General features: G+C 39.7%; 1 protein-coding gene across 1 annotated transcript; it reads left to right on the top strand.

Annotated features, from left to right (window-relative positions):
* The first annotated feature begins 3852 nt into the window (after positions 1-3852).
* Positions 3853-12171, top strand: nr4a2.S (nuclear receptor subfamily 4 group A member 2 S homeolog). The gene is made up of 8 exons (XM_018238787.2): positions 3853-3990; positions 5291-5416; positions 5714-6558; positions 7243-7372; positions 8388-8551; positions 9946-10148; positions 10324-10502; positions 11018-12171. The coding sequence occupies exons 3-8, from the start codon at positions 5716-5718 to the stop codon at positions 11272-11274; spliced, it is 1776 nt and encodes a 591-aa protein (XP_018094276.1). The 5' UTR covers positions 3853-3990; positions 5291-5416; positions 5714-5715; the 3' UTR covers positions 11275-12171.
* The last annotated feature ends 9293 nt before the right edge of the window (positions 12172-21464 follow it).

Raw genomic sequence — 21464 nt, 5'->3', positions numbered from 1 at the left:
AATTAGGTCCACTAATTTAGCTAACTTGCCAAATTAGGCTATAGAGTTATTTGGCCCGAGTGCTATGCAGCCTTGTGGGAAGAAGACTGCATTCATGGTATAGGGCTGCCCAAGAACAGTTTCCAGATTCCAGATGCTGATGAACTACAACACCCATCACCCACAATGACTTTCAAATATAGCTCTGGCTACAGTGTTGGGAATGTTATTCACTATGTATCTATAGCTCTGCTTGTTTCCTTTTCCATTTACCTAAGTGCCTTTCTCTTAGATTGTATATCTTATATTTGAAATTACCCATAAATGGAGTCTGTATGACAAATATTGTACAGAACAGGTAAAAATTTAACATGAAAAATACACAGATAATGTCACAATCAATTAATTTAAATATAAGAATTCACTCCTGCTTTCTCCATTGCCCTTCTGGCAATTTATGGATATAAGATTTGACTTTCTCTCGGCCATTGTCTCAAAAATCTATGGAAGACAGCTGGAAAACATATGGTACTCCCTCTCAAAAAGATGGAAATCCAGGACAATGTGCTCCTATAGACTTTTCTTAAATAAAGTTTTTTAAATGTATTCTTCTACCTCGGCAAATGCTGCTGCAGCCAACCTCAAAATGATTGTTTCATAACTGTCACCTGTACTGGCTGGCCTCTACTCACTGGGTGGGTAAAGGGTTGCCACATTTTGTGAAAAGACATAACAGCCTTCTATGATTGCATTGGAATATCAACCTGGTGTTACCCACCTTGGGGGGTGGTGAATGAGCATAGGTCTCATTATGTGATTTTTAGAAAATACAACAAACAACCTCAAAACAATCTGAACAATCTGGAAACAGTAACTTCCTCTTCTTGGCCTGTTTCTGTACACGTGTTACCAAATGTTCTGAAAACAAAATACTGCTTTATTAACCATTAACTGGCAGACCCAGAGGCTGCCAATGCAGTGGGAGAGTTGCACAAACACAGGAATGTTCAAATGCCAAGTGATGTTAAACTACAACTCCTGTGTCCCATGCCAGATAAAGGCTGTCTGTAGGATACAGAGTACTAGAGGGCAGTGCCAGTTTGAGTATACACGCATAATATCTACAATAGACTGTAAGCTCTTCAGGGCAGGGACAATGCTTCTGAGTCTCTGTAATACAACAAATACTCACACATTTGTACCTCTACCTGTACTATTAATTCCTTTGAAGAAATGTACAGTACTACATATAAAAGTCTTCAGTGTTATGTGGCCACCCAAGAGGCCCTTCTTGATTATAAACAAATCTTAAAACAGCATTTGAAGTACTATGATTCACTAATATTAGTAATACATATATTATACATATTTGTTTTAAATCCAAACCATATACAATTTGGGGAATTATTTTTAAACAGACACCGCTAAGAAGAATTTCAACAGGGCATTTCCTTCTTAATGACACAATTAAAGGCTATCACTTCGCTAGCCTTCCAAATCGCTGTTGGGACTTAGGTCTGGTGCTGGTTTGTTTTATTCTGAATACCACAGTGTCTGCTCTATTAACACTAAACAAAAAACCCCATGATCCGCCAATCCCAGCAGCAGGCAGGAATTAGACAGCTGGATACACCGAGGGGGTAGGAGCTGCCACTTATATTCCTACAGAAGAGGATTTCTGCCTGCAGCTCAGAGATCCTGGATGGGATAAGCTCCTGGTAGGGGAAAATACAGGATATTCTAAAGTTTTTTGTAGCGGGAGATAAAACAGTGCAAGCTTGGAAGCAGCATGAGAGATTTTTCTTTCACCCACATGGCTAATTATAGGATACACGCTGCATATGTGTTTGGAAATGTTATGTAATGTTTGCCATCGTGACTCAAGCAAATGCAGCAAATAGAAGGAGGTTAGTGGAGTTAAATACACACATTTCATAAATAAAATAATCTCTTTATTAGTGAAAATAGTCATGGTTATAGAAGCTACTACCCAGTGGCGTAACTAGATATTACTGGGCCCCACAGCAAATTATTTATCAGGCCCCCAAAATGTTTAGAGGTTGACTTGTTTCTCCAATATTTATTGAAATTGTATATGAATTAGGGCCTCATGGGGCCCCTATACCTTCTGGGCCCCCCTGCAGCCGCAGGGTCTGCTTCCTCTATAGTTACGCCCCTGCTACTACCCCAAACAGCCAACACCTCCCTATGCCAATAACATCAGAATATTGAATCAAACTGGATTAACACCTTTTGTCACCCTTGTTTATTATGATACCCCAGTACAATGACAGCTGCTGCAGCACCTCTTCAGTTGCAATCTGCAAAACCCTTGCCTTCTTCAGGAAATCTGCACACCAGGCAACAGGGCTATAACGTGCTCTGTATTTCTGGTGTTTCCACTGGAAACGGAGGTCTTCCCACTGCCACAAGCTGACTCCCCTCCCCACCAGTACACCTCCCCATGATTGGCACTTCCACTCCAGACTACATAAACAAAGGGAGTTTGAGGGCTCCGGAATGCTTTAGCTGGGCCAGCAAGATTAATTTGTCACCAAGGGAAACAACGAAATGCCCTGCTGGGGGTTTAGGACACTGGAGTATGGCAAGGATTTTGTATAGTGCCTGGGGAACAATGTGTATATAGTGTACTCAGTGTATAAAAATGTGAATGTGACTACATTGTAACTTTCTTATTTTATTGCCTCATATGTGACCGTAGTGGGGAAAGCAGGGTGGTTAATTTGCAACAACATTTTCAACACACAATCCAACATAATTGTTGAAGTAAATAAAGTAAAAAAAAATGGGCACCTGCAAGTGATGGGCGAATAAATTCGGCAGGTCAAAAAAATTTGGACACGTGTTGGAAGAGTCGCTTGTGTCAAACTCGTCACGTGTCAACATTATTCGAACGCCCATTGGCTTTAAAGTCAAAATTGACGCAAGCGTCAGAATTTTCGCCATTTTGCGGGAAATTCAATTTTTCGTCAAAGCGAAACAGGACAAATTTGCCCATCACTAGCTCCGGCTATTCAGGGTCAGCTGTGGCCACTGTCTGGAAGGGAAATCATAAAAATTTTTGATCCTGGCTCCTCCGCCGCCTGAGGCAGCAGCAGTTGCTGCTGCCCCCCCCCCTTCCCTGGAAATTCGGTCTTAAAGTACCAGGAGCAGCATTTTTGCTGCCCCTGGTACCTAATGGGGCGCTGCCATCTGAGGGGACAGCCTCAACTCGCCTCATTGGCGAAGCACCCCTGGTGGCCAAAATGCAACTGTTTTTGGTGTACAACTGCCACCCCTGCCTGAAACTGCAGGTAAAATGTGAGAGATGCGGTCCAATAACTGCCATACGGCTACTGGAGGGAGATCTTTAAACCATTTAAGAATTTTACATACAACACTTGTCCTTTTACTTTTATAATATTCTTACCACACATTATAAAAGAGACCCAGCTTCTGCCGGGGCCCCAAGGCAAATGCGCTCTCCTTCCTGCCATATAGTCGGTTCTAGGAGTGACAGTCAGCACGTGTGGCATCTCAGTAATGAGAACGGATTGTGTACATACAGTCCATTCCCACAGTCACACTGTAGCCGTACAGTATAAATACAAGATGCCATGCAGCCACTGAACAGGTCTCGAGTCACCCACCCACTTACACATTAAACAACCGCAGTTTCCTCGGGGGTTACCCGCTGTAGGGAGCATCTATAGAAAGCGATCAGCGGACTCGCTCCCACCTTAAAGGCAGCTCGCTGCGTGACGTCACGACGGAAATTTACCAAAGCCAACAGCACAGAACCCAGTCGGCGCTGATTGGCTGGTAGGCTGCTGACGTTGGGTGACGCTTGAGGCTTGTAAGTGTAGGATAGCGCTGGAATACTGAGCCCACATAAACAAAGGCACATTGGACTGTAACGCTGCGCTCCTGTACATAGAGACATCCAGCGCTCTACTCGGGGGATGAGTACCCGCCTGCATGCATAGAGGCGCCGCTCCCACAGCACTGCAAGTAAGTGCCTCCAGCCTGCCTTCAGCTCCGCTTCTCTTACTCTTCTCTCTGGGATCTGTCCTACCGGCACACTTTATTTTAATGGCAGGGCTCAGCTATGCTATGGGCACATACACATAATAATATATATATATTCTTAATATATATACTTATACCAACAACTTAAACACATATATATATATATATATATATATATATATATATATATATATATATATATATATATATATAATATATATATATATATATATATACATATATATATATATATACATATATATACACACACACATACACATATACATCAACACACATATACTGCAACTCATGTAATTCTACAGCATCGTCTCTAATGTAATAACTGATGGGAAGGGCCTTGAGAAGGACTTGAGAAAGAGAAGAAAGTTTGGATATTTACCTTACTTCATATTTCAGACAAGTCTGAGACAGTTATTATATGTTTGGGGCTTGGAAATGCATCCCTCTTGAACAGGTGTATTGAAAAGCTTCTGTGTTACCTGGGAGATTTGCTTTTGTAAAAGGCATTTCCGCTCACCTGGTCAGGGGACATGGTCTAAGTGAAGAGTATTTAATGAAGAATTGGGTGATATTACTACATACTATAAGGAATGCTGTCGCCAGACTTTATGCTTTATAATGCATAGCAATAAGAACCATGTGAATGATATTATTGAGTGCTATTATTATTATACACCTGTGTACTTTAGTTCCCCCGCATCTGTGCTTTGCCTTATGTATTGTATGAGTTATTAATAACAGTCTTAGTATGATGTGAATACCTTAAAACAGGTGAACCCCAGCTGAGTTATTATAGGTTACTGAAGTAAAACATTTTGCTTTATCTACTATCCAGCTCTTATCTGAGTCATGGCAATAAATCGAATTAATCTGATTTATATGAGGCCTTCTCAAGACACACCTGACGTTTATTCTTAGCCTGTCAAACTCTGAAGGCTTGCCATGATATGCTGCCATTGATCTGCTGACCAGAGCTAAAAAAAAATCTGCACACACCTAAAAGCAAGTGCTGTGATTCAATAGCATGCCTTCCTGCGATTTACAAAATGAAAACAATGGCACAAAAAAGTTAGTATTAGTTATTGTCCTGTACAGAATCTCCTTCACGCCCTCGCTGCAGATTCCAAGTTGTGGTTTACCCAGCTGAAATACTCATTTTAAAAGGCCCTGTGATGCCAGAATTAAATGTCTGTTTGTGGTTGGCGATGTCACAATGGCCATTGTTGCAGCTATAAACCGAGAGACTCGATTTTTATTTCAGATACACGTGCTGACAAGCTGGGTTCTTCTAAATCGAACGTTTCTAATCTTGGAAAGTTTGTTCCAACAAGAAATACAACACTGTCCTCCTTTACCTACATCGAAAACCCCCACAGCCCGGCTGAAGGTTTGTCCCTTTATTTGTGGCCAGCAATTAAATTGGGTTAGTGTAAATGGGAAATGATTAAGCGTAAGGGTCTAGAATGAATGGTTACATGATGGATCTTTAATTTGGGATTTTGATCAGTTATTCAACACAGTACAAGTATCCCAAGGGCGATTAAAGACCTTCCCGAGCTTAGGTCAAAGACTTGGGTGTTCTCTATGGGATAGGCAGAAGGATATTGAATCAGGAGGGTTACAATGGTGATGGGAAGTTTCCAGTTGAACAGTATGGGTATCTATTAAATTGTTTCATTTACAGCCATGCCCTGTGTTCAGGCTCAGTATGGGTCATCGCCTCAAGGAGCCAGCCCAGCTTCCCAGAGCTACACTTACCACTCTTCAGGAGAATACAGCTCCGATTTCTTAACTCCAGAGTTTGTCAAGTTTAGCATGGACCTCACCAACACTGAAATCACTGCCACCACTTCTCTCCCCAGCTTTAGTACCTTTATGGACAACTACAGCACAAGTTACGACGTCAAGCCTCCTTGCTTGTATCAAATGCCTATCTCCGGCCAGCAGTCTTCTGTAAAAGTGGAAGATATACAGATGCACGGCTACCAACCACACAGTCACCTGCCACCCCAAACCGAGGAGATGATATCCCATTCAGGTTCGGTCTACTACAAACCCTCATCACCCCACACTTCCAATACTCCTGGTTTCCCTGTCCAGCACAGTCCAATGTGGGACAACCATGGCTCTCTGCACAGTTTCAATCAAAACTATGTGACCACCAGAGGAGGTCCTATCTCCAGGCTTTCCTTGTTCTCTTTCAAACAATCTCCACCTGGAACGCCTGTGTCTAGTTGTCAGATGCGGTTTGATGGTCACCATGTGTCTATGAACCCCGAGACCTCAGGAGCCCACCATGTAGTAGAAGGACAAACATTTGCAGTCCCCAATCCCATCAGAAAACATGCATCTATGGGCTTCCCTGGGCTACAGCTTGGGCATGCATCGCAGCTAATAGATAGCCAGGTACCTTCACCGCCTTCTAGAGGGTCTCCATCAAACGAGGGTCTCTGTGCCGTTTGTGGGGACAACGCTGCTTGCCAACACTATGGAGTCCGTACATGTGAAGGATGCAAGGGGTTTTTCAAGGTTAGTATACGAATGACTGAACCCATCGATTTTAGTGATGTGTTGTTGGGCTTGTCCATGAACCAACTGAGATAGTTGCTAAGGTCCACGTGGAATTGTTTATTCAGTCTTGTTTGTTAAATAAGTTCTGCATAACCAAGAAACAGCGCAGGGAACCTTGACATGCACATCGTGTTCCCATCACTTTCCCACTTTTAACTGGCCAAAGTGGTCGCTCGGTGGGGCCTTTCTTTTTCCTTGCAATATATTTGTATGTACTGTAACCAGCCTTCCCCTTCAGATAAATTGGTTAGGACAGAGAACCGTGTCTGTGCTAACCAAGTGGAACAGAATTCCCTATGGTGAAATTAAGTGATCTCTTTATTTCACCATCCTGATTGAATAATCTTATCATTGGAAATAGAGAATTCTCCAAGGGCTGTAAATAATATGAATGCCCACGGATTTGTATTTACTGAGCGCTTTCTCCTTTCTCCTCTTGGCATATAAAAGCCAGACAGGAGCTGCCAGGACTGCTGAAATGCTAATGCTATCAATTTGCCTCTGTTAAATGCCATCTATAAAAGAGAGAAAGGGAGATAAATTCCAGAGTTTTTTTTTTTTTAATTTTATTCTCAGTTCTGTGGTACTGGGTGTAAAAAGAATGTAACACACGAGTTAATTCCTTTTTCCTTTCCCTTGCAGCGCACAGTGCAGAAAAATGCCAAATATGTTTGTTTAGCGAATAAGAACTGTCCGGTGGACAAAAGGCGTAGGAATAGATGTCAGTACTGCCGGTTCCAGAAGTGTATGGTTGTCGGTATGGTCAAAGAAGGTAAATGTCGGGCTATTTCGTTATGGGTGCATGTATATATGTGTATTTGTTGTGTACAGGATCTGTCATTAGTGACCCTCAAGTTGGCATAGATGTCGGGATGGAGCTACAAATTCCACCAGGTTGCCTTTAGGACATGTACATTGGGCATCTCTGTAAATATTACTATGTTTGTGATTGTCAGATTGTTAGATAATAGATTGCAGATGACAGATATGTAATGCTTTGCTAGATGATTAGATGGATATATGCAGCCACTGAGGCAGTGGTTATGATCACAGAGAGAATGGATAGATAAATAGATAGATAGATAGATAGATAGATAGATAGATAGATAGATAGATAGATAGATAGATAGATAGATAAAAGCAGATGCTAGCAGATAGATAGATAGATAGATAGATAGATAGATAGATAGATAGATAGATAGATAGATAGATAGATAGATAGATAGATAGATAGATAGATGGATGGATGGATGGATAGATGAGAGAGAGAGAGAGATTAGATAGATAGCGATGATAGATAGATAGATAGATAGATAGATAGATAGATAGATAGATAGATAGATAGATAGATAGATAGATAGATAGATAGATAGATAGAATGAAGCAGATGCTAGCAGATATATTGATAGATAGATCTATGAAATGACATGCCACTCGCTTTTATACCAATGCTACTCTACACAAATTACGACACACCTACACCAAGAATCGTTCTGCCTGCGTTACTAATCCAAACGGTGTCCATAGGATTTCTGAGGCATACATTTTTTATTATTTTTGCTTGCCCATTGACAGACACAGTGTCCTTTTCCACCTTTTTTGCTGAACAGAGACTGGCAGCCCCCCCCCCCCACACACACACAGATGTCCGTGCCAGCGATTTCCCGGGTCCATGGCACGCAGGCTGCAGTCAAGGCTGTCTTTGTAATGACAGAGAGTAACAATGAGAGGAAAGAATGTGAGTGGGAAGTGAATCCTGAACACCCTGTTTCTTTTCTTGATTTTAGTGGTCCGCACAGACAGTTTAAAAGGTCGGAGGGGTCGCCTGCCATCTAAGCCCAAGAGTCCCCAGGAGCCATCACCCCCCAGCCCCCCTGTGAGTCTGATCAGTGCACTAGTGAGAGCCCACGTTGACTCCAATCCGGCAATGAGCAGTCTGGACTATTCCAGGGTAAGTTGGACCCTTGAGAAATGGGAAATCTGACTGTGTCTCGGGTACAGTTTGGTGACGCTCACCTGCAGGTCTCTGGCTGCACAGTACATAGTATGGAAGCGCTTTGCCCCGGCTTGGAGTTTCTGTTAGCACCTTGCGCAATTGGAAAGCGCTCTGCTCTGCCTGGAATGGAAACTAGAGGCCATGGACTTAACAGGGTCACTGTTAGCAATGGTAGCACTTTTCCCTGTCTGTGAACTAGTCTCGGTCAGCTAAGAGCTATATGTGGGGTTGTGCGCCTACATACCTTGGTCAACTTAGACCACTGTCGTGGAGCGCTCTGTCCTTCCTAGGAGCAAGTCTTGGTCATCTTAGCGTGTAATGTTGGGGTCACACTTACCTGCCTGAGAACTGCAAGTCACGATCAGCTAAAAACACAATGTTGAGGTGTGAGTTTCTCTGCCAAGGAGAACGTAAGATGTGACGCGCTTCTCTACCTCGGAGCTGCCAGCTGACACCCCATAACGCTGCACATATATAAACTGATGTGTCCCTAAATCATTATTTCTATATGTAACACACAGGGTGTCAAAACAATCCTTATCGCCACTGCTGTCGTCTTTGAGCTGAATTTTGCACCTTGTAAAACGATTGCATCTGCTTTGCGGTGCAGTAATGACCAACCCCCTCTTTGCAACCTTTTATTTTTCTTGTGAAAGATTCCAATATTACAGTGTCAGTATCCCCTGGTATTGCACTAAGATTCCCTGTGCACCTTGCTATTCCTGTGACACTTCATTATGAATTCCATCATATATTTGTTCATTTTACTAGGCAACTTCATGTCTTGTTAAACACAGGAGACCGTTTGTACTAGTGTAAACACCACAGTTTTCCCGCAAACTTTCCATTACCACCAGTAACTCTTGGTGTAACTCTTAAAATCCAATTATTCTCTGGGAATGCTGCACTAGGAATATGGCTTCCCCCAGTAACAGTTATTTCCCTTGGAAGTTCACACCTAATCCTACTTCCTAACTTCTCTCTTTCCCTCTCACTATTTGCACAAGTGAGTTTGCACTTATCACTATATTTGCGTTAACCCATTCAGAGCGTGCGCAGTGGAACATATCTCCCCAGGCCTCTGTGCCAGCCATCCCTTTCTGTTTTATAGTCACTAGGCATTTGTAAATTCGACTTATGTATGTGTGGCATTAGAGATTTATAAAGCAAGCGCAGACCTAATGGCTCCATCCATGATTGAATTAATTGCAGTGGGCACCTCATTTTCCTACTGGTCACAGGCAGTTTTAATTGTTCCCAAACAAAACTCTCTTAGTGTAACAAGGTTAGTCAATTTCACGGGTTATATATTTTGGAAAACCTCATTAAGAACCCCCCCCCCTCTTCAGTTTCAGGCTAACCCAGAGTATCAGATAAATGGAGACGACACACAACACATCCAACAGTTTTATGATCTGCTGACCGGTTCCATGGAGATCAGTAGAGGTTGGGCAGAAAAGATCCCAGGATTCTCTGAGCTGCACAAACAGGACCAAGACCTGCTTTTTGAGTCGGCTTTCCTGGAACTTTTCGTCTTGCGGTTGGCATACAGGTAATTACCAAATTAGGGTCTTAATTGTTATATCAGCTCCCCTTCTTTCAAGTTCAATTGATTTGCATTTTATTGTCTCTGTAATAATTAGAAGGCATTTAAATGGCCATTTATTCTTCCCACACTAATTAGTTTTTCCTTCTTTTCTTCCCTCCCCCCACTTAATTAATTGCAGGTCTAACCCGGCAGAGGGTAAACTCGTCTTCTGCAATGGGGTTGTCCTCAACAGACTGCAGTGTGTTCGTGGTTTTGGGGAATGGATAGATTCCATTGTAGAGTTTTCTTCCAACTTACAGAGCATGAACATAGATGTATCAGCTTTCTCATGTATAGCAGCCCTGGCCGTGATTACAGGTCGGTATCTACAATCAAAACGAATACATTTAAAGGACCACTAACAATAACAAATGAAATTGTTTTAAAGTCATAAAAATATAATGCAGTGTTGCTCTGCTCTAGTAAAACTGCTGTGTTTGCTTTAGAAACACTACTATTGTTTATATAAATAAGCTGCTGTGTAGCCATGGGGGCAGCTAATCAAAGTAGAAAAGGCTCAAATTACACAGCAGATAAGCTCTGTAGAACATAATGTTATCTGTTATCCATCATTTATCCTGAACCTTTTTTCAATGCCCGCCATTGCTACTCAGCAACTTGTTTATGTGAACTATAGTAGTGTTTCTGAAGCAAACAGATCCGTTTTACAAGTGCAGGGCAACACAACATGATATTTTCATTACTTTAAAACACTTTCATTTTTAGATGTTACTGTTCCTTTAAGGTGCGCATTGCGCGATACGTGACGCGTTAACTATGTGATGCAATAAAGAGACATCGATGTTTAGTATGTATATTTTTCTTCTTTGTAGAGCGACACGGATTGAAAGAACCAAAAAGAGTAGAAGAACTCCAGAATAAAATTGTAAACTGCCTCAAAGACCATGTGACTTTTAATAATGGGGGTTTAAACCGCCCCAATCACCTTTCCAAACTCTTAGGGAAACTGCCTGAACTTCGCACTTTGTGCACCCAAGGACTGCAACGCATATTTTACCTGAAGCTGGAAGACTTGGTACCTCCACCTGCCATCATTGACAAATTGTTTCTGGACACATTACCTTTTTAAAGACTGGTTCGAGTAAACTCTAAAAGAACATTACCTGGCTGTAGGACATGGTAACAGCTTCAGCTTGTGTGCCAAAAAATATGCCAGCGGACTACCTGGCACCTCTGCCAATTGCTGAAGGATAAGGGGCACAGCAATGGCTGGCATGGATTCACCAATAAGAACAAGACACTTCTTGCCAACTCTATTTTTTTGTTTTTTCTCTTTTGTTTTTTGTTTGGTTATTACTTAACGGCTGCCATCAATCGTTTTTTTTCTAAATCAACGACTGCTGAATTACTACTAGCTCAAAGAAAAGAATTCATGGCAAAGTATTAAGGTGCCCATCAAACCACCCCTATTTCTGAAGGAGGGAGAGGGGGTTTGGGGGAGGGGATCTGACAGTTTTCTGTTGTAAAAGAAACCTTGTAATATAACTCTATGTTCAGTGGATGGCATGACAGAAGGCAACGGCTTGTATATGTATAAGATACACAGTTTTAGCTATTTTTAATGATATTGTGCCTATTTATGAATAAATATTAAACCGATTCTAAAAGCTGTGTTTGCAAAAAATATACAAAGAAATAAAATGACAATAAAAAAAAAAACTAAAATAAAAAAAAAATACAACAGTTATCTGACTGAAAGGGAAGCATGTTTATACCTACTAGGTCGGGGATATAAATGCTATAGGCAATTGCTATTTCAGTAATGTCTATATTATATAAATAGTATTCAGACACTATGTAGTCTGTTAGATTTTATAAAGAAATTGGTTAGTTCACATTTTTTCTCAGCTGTAATATACCCAATAACAGAGGGATACATAGTGTTTGTAACACCGTCCAACATTCCTTGTTTGTGTTGTATTTACTGTTGATGGAAAAAAAAATACAAAGAACTTTATATCTTGAATTATTTTCTCGTCCAAGGCAAAACTTGCATGCAACTTGCTTCAAACGGTTTCCAGAGTGCACTCATGCAAAAACTCCCTGGAAATTACTGAGCACTTTGACATTTTTTTTAATGTCTCAAATTGTCAATGAATATATTATTTTATGTTTCAGTAAAATTTGTTATATTGCCATAACCTTTAGTATGTTTATTTTTTTTTGTAAGAAAAAACCCACTGCATTTGTACCCACATATGGTCTATAACATTTTCAGATACTTCCTTTTTGCATTTTTAAAAACACATTTACATGGGGGAAATCCCTAATATGAATAGTTAAAATATAATTTCAGTTATCTGTCATGAGAGTGGTGTGTATATCCATTTTAAATGACAAATACAATTACAAAAACATATCCAAGGCACTTTCACAATCACACAGGCACACTCCCATAGAAAACGCTGAAACCTGGTTAGTTCTTATTCTGTATATCCAGGTTTTTTTGGTATCAGCAATGTGTTGTTGCTACTTTTAAAAGTTAATAAGTGACACAATATGGCAAGGTTTCCAATGAGTTTCCTATAAGTAACCACTGTGTAATATTTATACAGTATCCAAAGTTACCCTCAGGCAATACAGTAACAAACATTTCTGCTCTGGAATTAGATTTTAAATGGTTTTGTTGAGACATCAATGGAAACGGTTTTCCTTTAAAAACTGTAGTATTGTGGAATGTGTAGTATTGTGAATACGTAGAACTATGGATTTGTGTATATATATATATATATATATATATATATATATATATATATATATATATATATATATATCTATATATCACTATTAGCACTGTATCCTAATGAGAAGCTAGAATTCTAAGAGAAAACTTGCATACACAATAGATGATACTGCTTGTTCTAAGCTGGATTTAGAAACATGGGACAAAGCTGCTGCTAAAAATCACACTGCACCTTTCAATTCTTTCAAAAGTATAATTATTAGTTTAGGGTATGTTTCACCCAACACCGACTGACAATATAACCTACGAAATCCCAGAAAAATATAATAATAATAAAAACAAAAACGAATTCACCTTGCGCTTTGTAATTTCTTATGTCTGTTGGATGGATAGAATTAAATCAGTTCATGTATTCTGAATTGATTAAACCTATTGAATACTGAAACGTGTTAAAATAATATTCAAAGGGGGGAAGAAAATCAGCATTTTTGTGGTCATTTTCATTTTAGTATGTCCTATTATTAATTGTATTCTAAGATGAGTCCTAAATAATTGATGCCTAAAACTCTTATCCAAAATATTTTTATTGCTCAGTTGCTTTCCTTGAAGGGGAATCAGGTAATTCTGCAGAGCTCTATCGATTTGTTCCTTTTCCTCCACTATCTTTTCTTCTTCCTTTCTTCTTGAACATCAGACATTCACTCTATTTAGAAGCAGCGATCAATACCAGAGATTTAATACAAATATTTACCTGCCTTTCATTGGCACCTCGCTCTAATGTTCCAGAGTTCCATTTAACAGCTAATCCCCTTTTAAAATAATTTTATCAAGTATGATGCAATTATAAGCCATCCAGCTACAGCATCTATCCATATATATATATATATATATATATATATATATATATATATATATATATATATATATATATATATATATATATATATATATATATATATATATATATATATTAGAAATCTTCTTGCTTGAGCCGGAATATATTAATTGGTCCCGTACATTTTAAGACTTTTTAAATAATTGATTTCTTGGATCCCATTAAAATTCAACGATGTTTTTTTAAAAAAATAAATAAAATACACATCGCTTCATTGCATCGAAAATAAACCTTTTAGCTATAAAATATATATACATTGGCCGCTAATATGTGGGATATATATCTTAAATCACTATTAACCTGAAATCTACGTATTTATCCAGCATGATTTTTAATGCAGGATTGATGGAGGGGAAATTTCAGTGAATGTCAGGGATGCGATTGTTAATTGCAGCGATCGCAGCTTCTCACAACGCGCGCAGAAAGCTCTCTGGACCCAGTGATGAGGCACAATGGGTTGTTTGTCCAGGATGCGAAACGCTGCACTGTCTGCACAATACCTTATTGTGACATTAACATTTATTTTTTTATAGTTTAGTATGGCATATTTGGCATTGCTGCTGGGGATACCGTGGGATATATGTTATTTTATGTTTCTAAACTGACCACCAGATTCCACCCGTGCAAAGTTTAAGATACATTTAAGTGTTAATATTTCCAATGATGTGAGGGAAGGGGTTAAACTAGCATCCTCCCCTGAATGACTTTTTATCCTGCTCTTTAATTCACGGCTATTTGATTCGCTGTATTAGGCGCAGTCTCCTTCGGGCTATATTTAGGGGTGCTTATTTGGAAGCTTCCGTTTCGGGGAGTTTATTCAATAAAGGGGAAGGAAGGGAAATAAAATCACGAGCTTTGGTTTAAATCAAGCGCTGGCTTTTTCATTTTATGTTAATTTTCATGGAACTGTATTGGAATCAGAGTGACAGGGTTAACCAAATGACGCAATTTGCGTTTAAGAGTCTAATTACTGTTAAAGATATAATTAAAGATTTCATGCTGCTAAACCAAGAACCATCACAACGTGTATGTATTCCGTATCTCTCACTGTCTCCTCTCTAGTACAGACACAAACAAACAGGATTGAGGGCTGATAGATATGAAGGGAATTATATTGAGGGTTGGCAGATTTGCTCCCAAATTAGTTGGAGGCAGGTGGGTATGTTGGAAAAGGAATTTAACGGTTTGTGGAGAATTTGGGTACTGGTGATGTGTATGCTGGCTGGGGAAAGACTTTAGGAGACTGATATATATGCAGGAGAAGGGGTGTAAGAGCTTATGGATATGGAAATAGAGGATTTGTGGACTAATAGATATGCTGGAGAATGAAAGTTTAGGGGCTCATGGATATCATGGCAAATTTAGGGATTGGTGGGAATTATGGATGTTCTGGATAATTCATTTGAATGCTGGGGAGCAGTTTGGGTACAGTTTGATATGTTGGGGAAGTTATATGGAGACTCAGTTTTAAAGACACTCTTGGGAGGGAGTTTTTTGACTGATAGCTATTTTAGATGTTGATGGATATGAATGCTGGGATTAAAGTATTGGGAAGGAGATTGAAGACTGGTAGATATTTTTTGTGTGAAGGGATTGGGCTATTTTAGATGTTGATGGATATGAATGCTGGGATTAAAGTATTGGGAAGGAGATTGAAGACTGGTAGATATTTTTTGTGTGAAGGGATTGGGGGACTGGTAGATATGCCTGGGAAGGGTCTGGGGACTAATGACATTAGTGACTGATATATATGCTGGGGAATGAGTTTGGGGATGATGGATATGGGGTAGGAGTTTGGGATTTTATAGATCTAGTTGGGTAGATAGATATTTTGGGAAATAAGTTTGGGACTGGTGGATATGGTAAAAAGGGTTTATATATGGATGGATATTAAGTTTAACGCCTCCAAAACCCAGCATCCATATACACACACTGACTCCTCCATACACTCACATACACTATATATACTCATTTTAGTATAACAATAGCCTTGGACATAATGCTTGTCCACGAAATCATCCAAGCCCCTCTTAAAGGCATTAACAAAATCGGCCATCACAACATCATCCGGATGACTTATATTGTTCTTGAAAGTTGTTAAAAAGTGTAACTCTGGTTGATGTGCTGCAGCAAGGATGTTTTGGGACGCTGGGAATTGTGGTTCTTTGTGAGCAATGAAAAATGATTGGATCTTCCTCAGCCCTTCAGTACATTTTACCAATTCTTTCTAGACTGTGAGTCACTATAAGAGTAAAACTCTATTAGTAACATTAAAGCACACTGCTCTCAGTTAAATCCATACATTCAAGTACATTTTGACAAATTCTATATCTGCACACAATGCACAAAAAAGCAAGCAGTGCCCTTTCTCTTCACCCACCTTGATGCCAATCAAAGAGGCAGAAAAGAGCCACTCTCCTCTAGTTGCAGTTATACAATACAGAGTCCTATTGACAAGTGGATTCTTCCTCTCACAGGCAGCCGTGTTTGATTAAGCACAATCTCCTGCAAATAAGACAGAAGCACAGCTGCAGCAGTAAAATTAAATGTACGGGCAAAGGAGGTGTCAGGCTGGCAAGGTGATTGCTTTTTAAGAGAGTGACCTTGCTAGTCTGGATGCCCCATCAGGCCAAATTGGGAATAGCCTGTTCAGGCACAAAACTCCTTTCTAAACTCTCGATGTTGCCTGTTAAAGGGAAAGAGTGAACTAAGAAGTCAAGGCTAGTGATCCATTCATCTGGAGTTTTGAGCTGCTTTTTAACAGATTAATGCCAATACCATTTTTATAAAAGTGACATAAGAGATACAGCCGTGGGAATTGGCAGAAATGCTGTCTCGTATAATTCTCTCATTCCTACTCCTGGTGAGGCATTGGGAGAGGGTACCAGTTGTAATAGCTTTTGTGTGCCTGTGTCCAACCAACTATAAAGTAGAAAAAATGGCTTTTGGCCGCTCTAGACTCACCCTCTGTATACTCAAATTTGTGTAGCTCCATTATGATGAACCGGGTGCTCAGCCATCAGCGTTCCCACTGTAATCAATTGTGCAAAAGGATGGAAAGGCGGCACTCTGGTAAAAAGAAGAAGGTGGTTTATTGAAACGGGTCACAAACAAACATCACCTGCCGCGTTTCGGGAGCAACTCCCTTAAGTGCCGCCTTTCCATCCTTGTGCACAACTATAAAGTAGGTGTTGGCTTGAAGCAAGCAGTTGCCAATCAGAGCTAGAGACCATTCATAAATTGAATTCAAACAATAGCTGCTCCAACTGGCAATTGCCATCTAAACATACCTAAGATATAGTTTATAGTGGCAGAATAAAGATCAGTGGGGCCTTGTTGTAATCTTTAGGAATAAAGCATTTTCTACAAACACATATTTAAACTGCTTATCAGCCATTGCCTCCACTGCTCTCTCTATACCTCCGGGACCTCCAACATTCACATGGTTTGTTTCTTCTATAGTAAGACCCCTGGTGTAATACACTATGACCTCCGTTTATAGCCTTACTTTTTTGGAACCCAAAATGAAATTTAAGGTTGGCAGCATTGTTCCAGAATCTTAAAGGAGAAATTATACCCAGATTAAACATGCCTTACCTTGCAGGTTGCTAGCTGTCTTCGTCCTTGTCTCATTGTTCCAAGAGGTTACAAATGTGCATCAAGTTCCATGGATCCTGGTGCAGAGGGGACTGTGTATGATTTTAGCTTGGAGAAGAAGGGTAGACAGGGTTGCATAGGGTTATCTAAGAGGTGTACAGCTCTGTGGAGTGCACACAACAGTCATAAAGTTTTAGACTAATTGAAACTTTAAAATAAAGCTTTAAGCACAGTACACAGTTTAGTATTGTTATGCGTATTTAGAAGTACAGATTGGTATGAGCACAATAACATAACATAGAGTTCTGGACAACAGCTGCATTTTCTATGTTTGCTCTTGAAAACCTGGTCTGCAGGCACATCTTATGCTTGTTTCCCCTTGCACCATCTTGCCTTACTATTTACATGACCCTATTGTTTTCTCTATTAATACACCCTACCCAAGGAAATCCCAGAGATGATTTATCTGTGGGACACAGATTCTTCTTATTCTTTAACTGTTCAGCTGCCCTCTGTAGCTCCATAGGGGGTTGTTCTATCTTTTCTGTTTGTACCCCAAAGACAGCTCTGTTAAGTGAAGGAAAAGCACCTGTTATGCTCCCAACCATTTCCATCCCAGAGGTATTTTAGAAATACAATCAAATACATAAAGTTGGCTGGTTCCTCTGGCAAAATGATGAATGCTGCTAATTTGCAAAGCCCAAACTATCTAAATGAAAGGTTATTCATTCATTTAAGAGAATTAATCCCAACATATTTGGGGCGAATTTTTCTATTAAATGTCTCACTTACAACCAATGAGAGCCTGGCATAGCGCTTATATAGCTGCCACTTAGGTACAAGAAGTAGGAAACACAGATTAACCTGTTCAGTCCCAGGGATCCTGTGTCCAAGCTTGTTATGATACAGTTCCAGCATGACTACAGCCCCAAATATTGTACTGGTAATAGAAGGCAATTCATCAGACTCCCAACTAATGAAAATAACAAACAAAAAAAACATTGGTGTATTAACAATAAATGTAAATTCACAAAAAATTGTGTTTCCATGAAAAATTTTGACTTTCATTTTGGGGGCTTTCTGTCCTATTTGATGATTATTTATCATCATGGTCCCTTTGAGGCCAAGTATTTGGTCAGGGCCCCCTTTACCTTACTACCAAGTTACAATCATATAAAACATTTCTGCATCATGCAATTATTGTCCCAACGAATGTATAGGATAGCAGAGGAGGGTTCACCCCAGATCTTGCTGTGAATGACTTCCAGAATGGAATGTATCTAAAATAGCAAATAGACATAGACCCCAAATCTTTCCATAAATGGCCTTCAGGCTGGGCCCTACCAGCCAAGTATCCCACAGTTCGGGACTACTAATCCTAAGCATAGGATAGTTACCTAGTCTAGTGTAATACTGTCTGAGTGTAGTTATATGATATACCCATTGTTAAAGGGTGGAACTATTTAGCCTATAAGACTATGAAGCTAGTGTTAAAGATCTAAACCAAAATACATGTAACTCTGTCTGTATGGAGTCACATGATTACTATAAATAAGGCACTGAATGTCTCCAGGAGTGTGACATTATTTATAGAAGCAGATACAGCTGTCTGATAAATGCTAGTGACCAGTGAGATTAAAAGGAGGCCTTCCCAGAGCTACAGACTTGTCAGGAATATTCCTCACTGCTCACTGAGGTGTGATTTACACCTCACTTACAAACCCTTCGGTGACTGGATTTCTGGGAACGTATGGGGCAAAGGCCTTTGTGGGACTGCAGGGCTCAATCACAGACAAAAGGAAGCAGCGGATGCTACCTGAAAGGGGAACTTGTACCCTCTTTGCTCTAGCAAGTAATCAGGAGTTTTTATAGATATAGGTTTGCTGCTATCTATCTATCTATCTATCTATCTATCTATCTATCTATCTATCTATCTATCTATCTATCTATCTATCTATCTATCTATCATCTATCTATCATCTATCTATCTATCTATCTATCTATCTATCTATCTATCTATCTATCTATCTATCTATATCTATCCCTTCCTATCTCCTGTCTGGCTATGGCTATCTAGTATTTATCCACCTCTCTGTTTATTCTGCACCCATGCATTTCTATCTATCTATTTCTCTATGTACATGCTGTACCAGCATACCAGCCTGTCTACAGCTACTGTTTATCTACCTATCAATACTACACCTGTCTGCATATCTATCTGTCTATCATCTATATATAATCTCTCTAGGCAATCTGTCTGTCTATCTATAGAACATGGTTTTGGTTGCTACACCTCATTGCCCAAATATCCTGACAATTTAGCCTCTAATTCTGCAGTGAATTATATGGTGTGACCACCCTTGCCTTAAATCTACGGTGCAGTCACATCTGACGCATTGTGCAAAGCAACATCCCACGCTTTTTTTCTTTTATGGTAATAAAACAGCCTTGCGGTAATGAAGTTAGTCTCTATGTTCGGTACAAAGCCTTGGAAATAGCATTGGTGGAGAGAGGCAGAACCTGCAGAAGCCAGTGACCTGACAAGACCTAATGGATTTCATACCCTCGGGGCTGTGTCAGGCTTTGCTTTTCCAATGCATACATTTATGTAATATGCACGCGGGATGTGTCCAAGTGAGTCTGCAATCTGGAAACCCATTTTGCAAGGATATAGAATTTCACAGTTAAAAAAGGAAAATAGCAAGGATTGTTGTTTTCACATCTTATAATGATATAGTGCACCGTAGATTTAAAATTCCTACAAGCAGCCCTTGTTGGCTTTAAATTACTTTGTGTTTAATTATTTCATGTCCCCCTTTTGTATTTTTTTTTTTGCTAGGAACAACATAAATTTTAATGCTCACTTTCACTTTATCTAGCAGTTAGCTAAAGATTATGGGAAATTGGTATACCAGTGAAAGTAAATATGGGTCATTCATATAAGGATACAGGAAAATTACCAAACACACAAAGACGAGTGTAGCGGGGCGAACCCCTGCGTGTTTAATTCACGTCAATGATGTAACGTTTTGTCAGACACGTTACATCATTGACATGAATTAAACGCGCAGGGGTTCGCCCCACTACACTCTTTGTGTGTTTTCCCGTATTTGTATTTGCCTTATGGAAATAAGACTGTAGACTGTATTAATTTTTTTCTTGCTTCCGTGAGAGTGTTGCTAACTAATGTTATCATTTATTTTCAGACTTGCATAAGATGCCATCATTGTATTTCTCACTGGCCATAACTTTCCTGGTTCCTTTAATATCCCTCCTGTAGTTCTCTGATCCCTATGGAAGTATCCTGTATGCCCCCCTTTCAAGGTCTAGCATGTGGTCAGGGTCCTACTATGTTCACAATAAGGTCACAGATCTTGTTGTAACATCCATTTTGCCATGGTTCTTATATATGTAGGGAAGGAAATAAGGATTAATTCTAAATCTTACATTAATAGATCTTCGTGCTGAGCTTCCTGGAGTTTCTATGGGAGCAAATAGTTATTCTCCTCCAAAATGTATCCTAAATGGACTTCATGCTGGGCCCCCCTGATACTGCTTCAGGCACCCCTGAGTGGGCCAGTTCCATAGTTTGGGTGTCAATGATGTATGGCTATTGGGAAGGGTCATTTGGGCTGTAAAAATAATAGGAAAAAATCTGCACTTCATTACAAGTGCACTTTAATTTGTGGAACAAAGATGATTTTCATTTCTTCCTTTTGAAATCACCCTAACATATAAATGGCTACTATAGATTTATTTAAGCCTCAAAGCCCCAATTTAGCCAGTTCTCCAATTCCCTTACCAGCCAGCTGAGCTGCACATGTCAATAGTTTTAAAGGAGCGAATGTGGAATTATTCCATAATGGTATATAAAATGGAATAATCTACTTTTTAATTGATTTATGCTTTTCATGCTGACACCAAGGTCTTTTCTATTAGGTTTGTCTTTGGGCATATTTTAAGAAACATCAATGGTTCTGGTAAGGTCCAGATTTTTTATGTGGTGCATTCATAAGGTTTAATACATTCTGCTGTGGTACAGTACAGAAGAGAGAGAAGTCAGATACACTTTTCTTATTCATTT

Source organism: Xenopus laevis, chromosome 9_10S (genome assembly GCF_017654675.1).
Source record: "Xenopus laevis strain J_2021 chromosome 9_10S, Xenopus_laevis_v10.1, whole genome shotgun sequence".
Lineage (NCBI taxonomy): Eukaryota > Metazoa > Chordata > Amphibia > Anura > Pipidae > Xenopus > Xenopus laevis.
The sequence above is the reverse complement of the archived record's forward strand: the minus strand, read 5'-3'. Positions and strand labels throughout refer to the sequence as shown.

What these genes read in the sequence shown, in the direction of transcription:
- nr4a2.S (XM_018238787.2), top strand. Translation starts at nt 5,716, where the DNA reads ATGCCCTGTGTTCAGGCTCAGTATGGGTCATCGCCTCAAGGAGCCAGC. An exon ending in GATGCAAGGGGTTTTTCAAG is followed by an intron (nt 6,559 to 7,242) that starts GTTAGTATACGA and finishes TTTCCCTTGCAG; the next exon opens with CGCACAGTGCAGAAAAATGC. An exon ending in GCAGTCTGGACTATTCCAGG is followed by an intron (nt 8,552 to 9,945) that starts GTAAGTTGGACC and finishes CCCCCTCTTCAG; the next exon opens with TTTCAGGCTAACCCAGAGTA.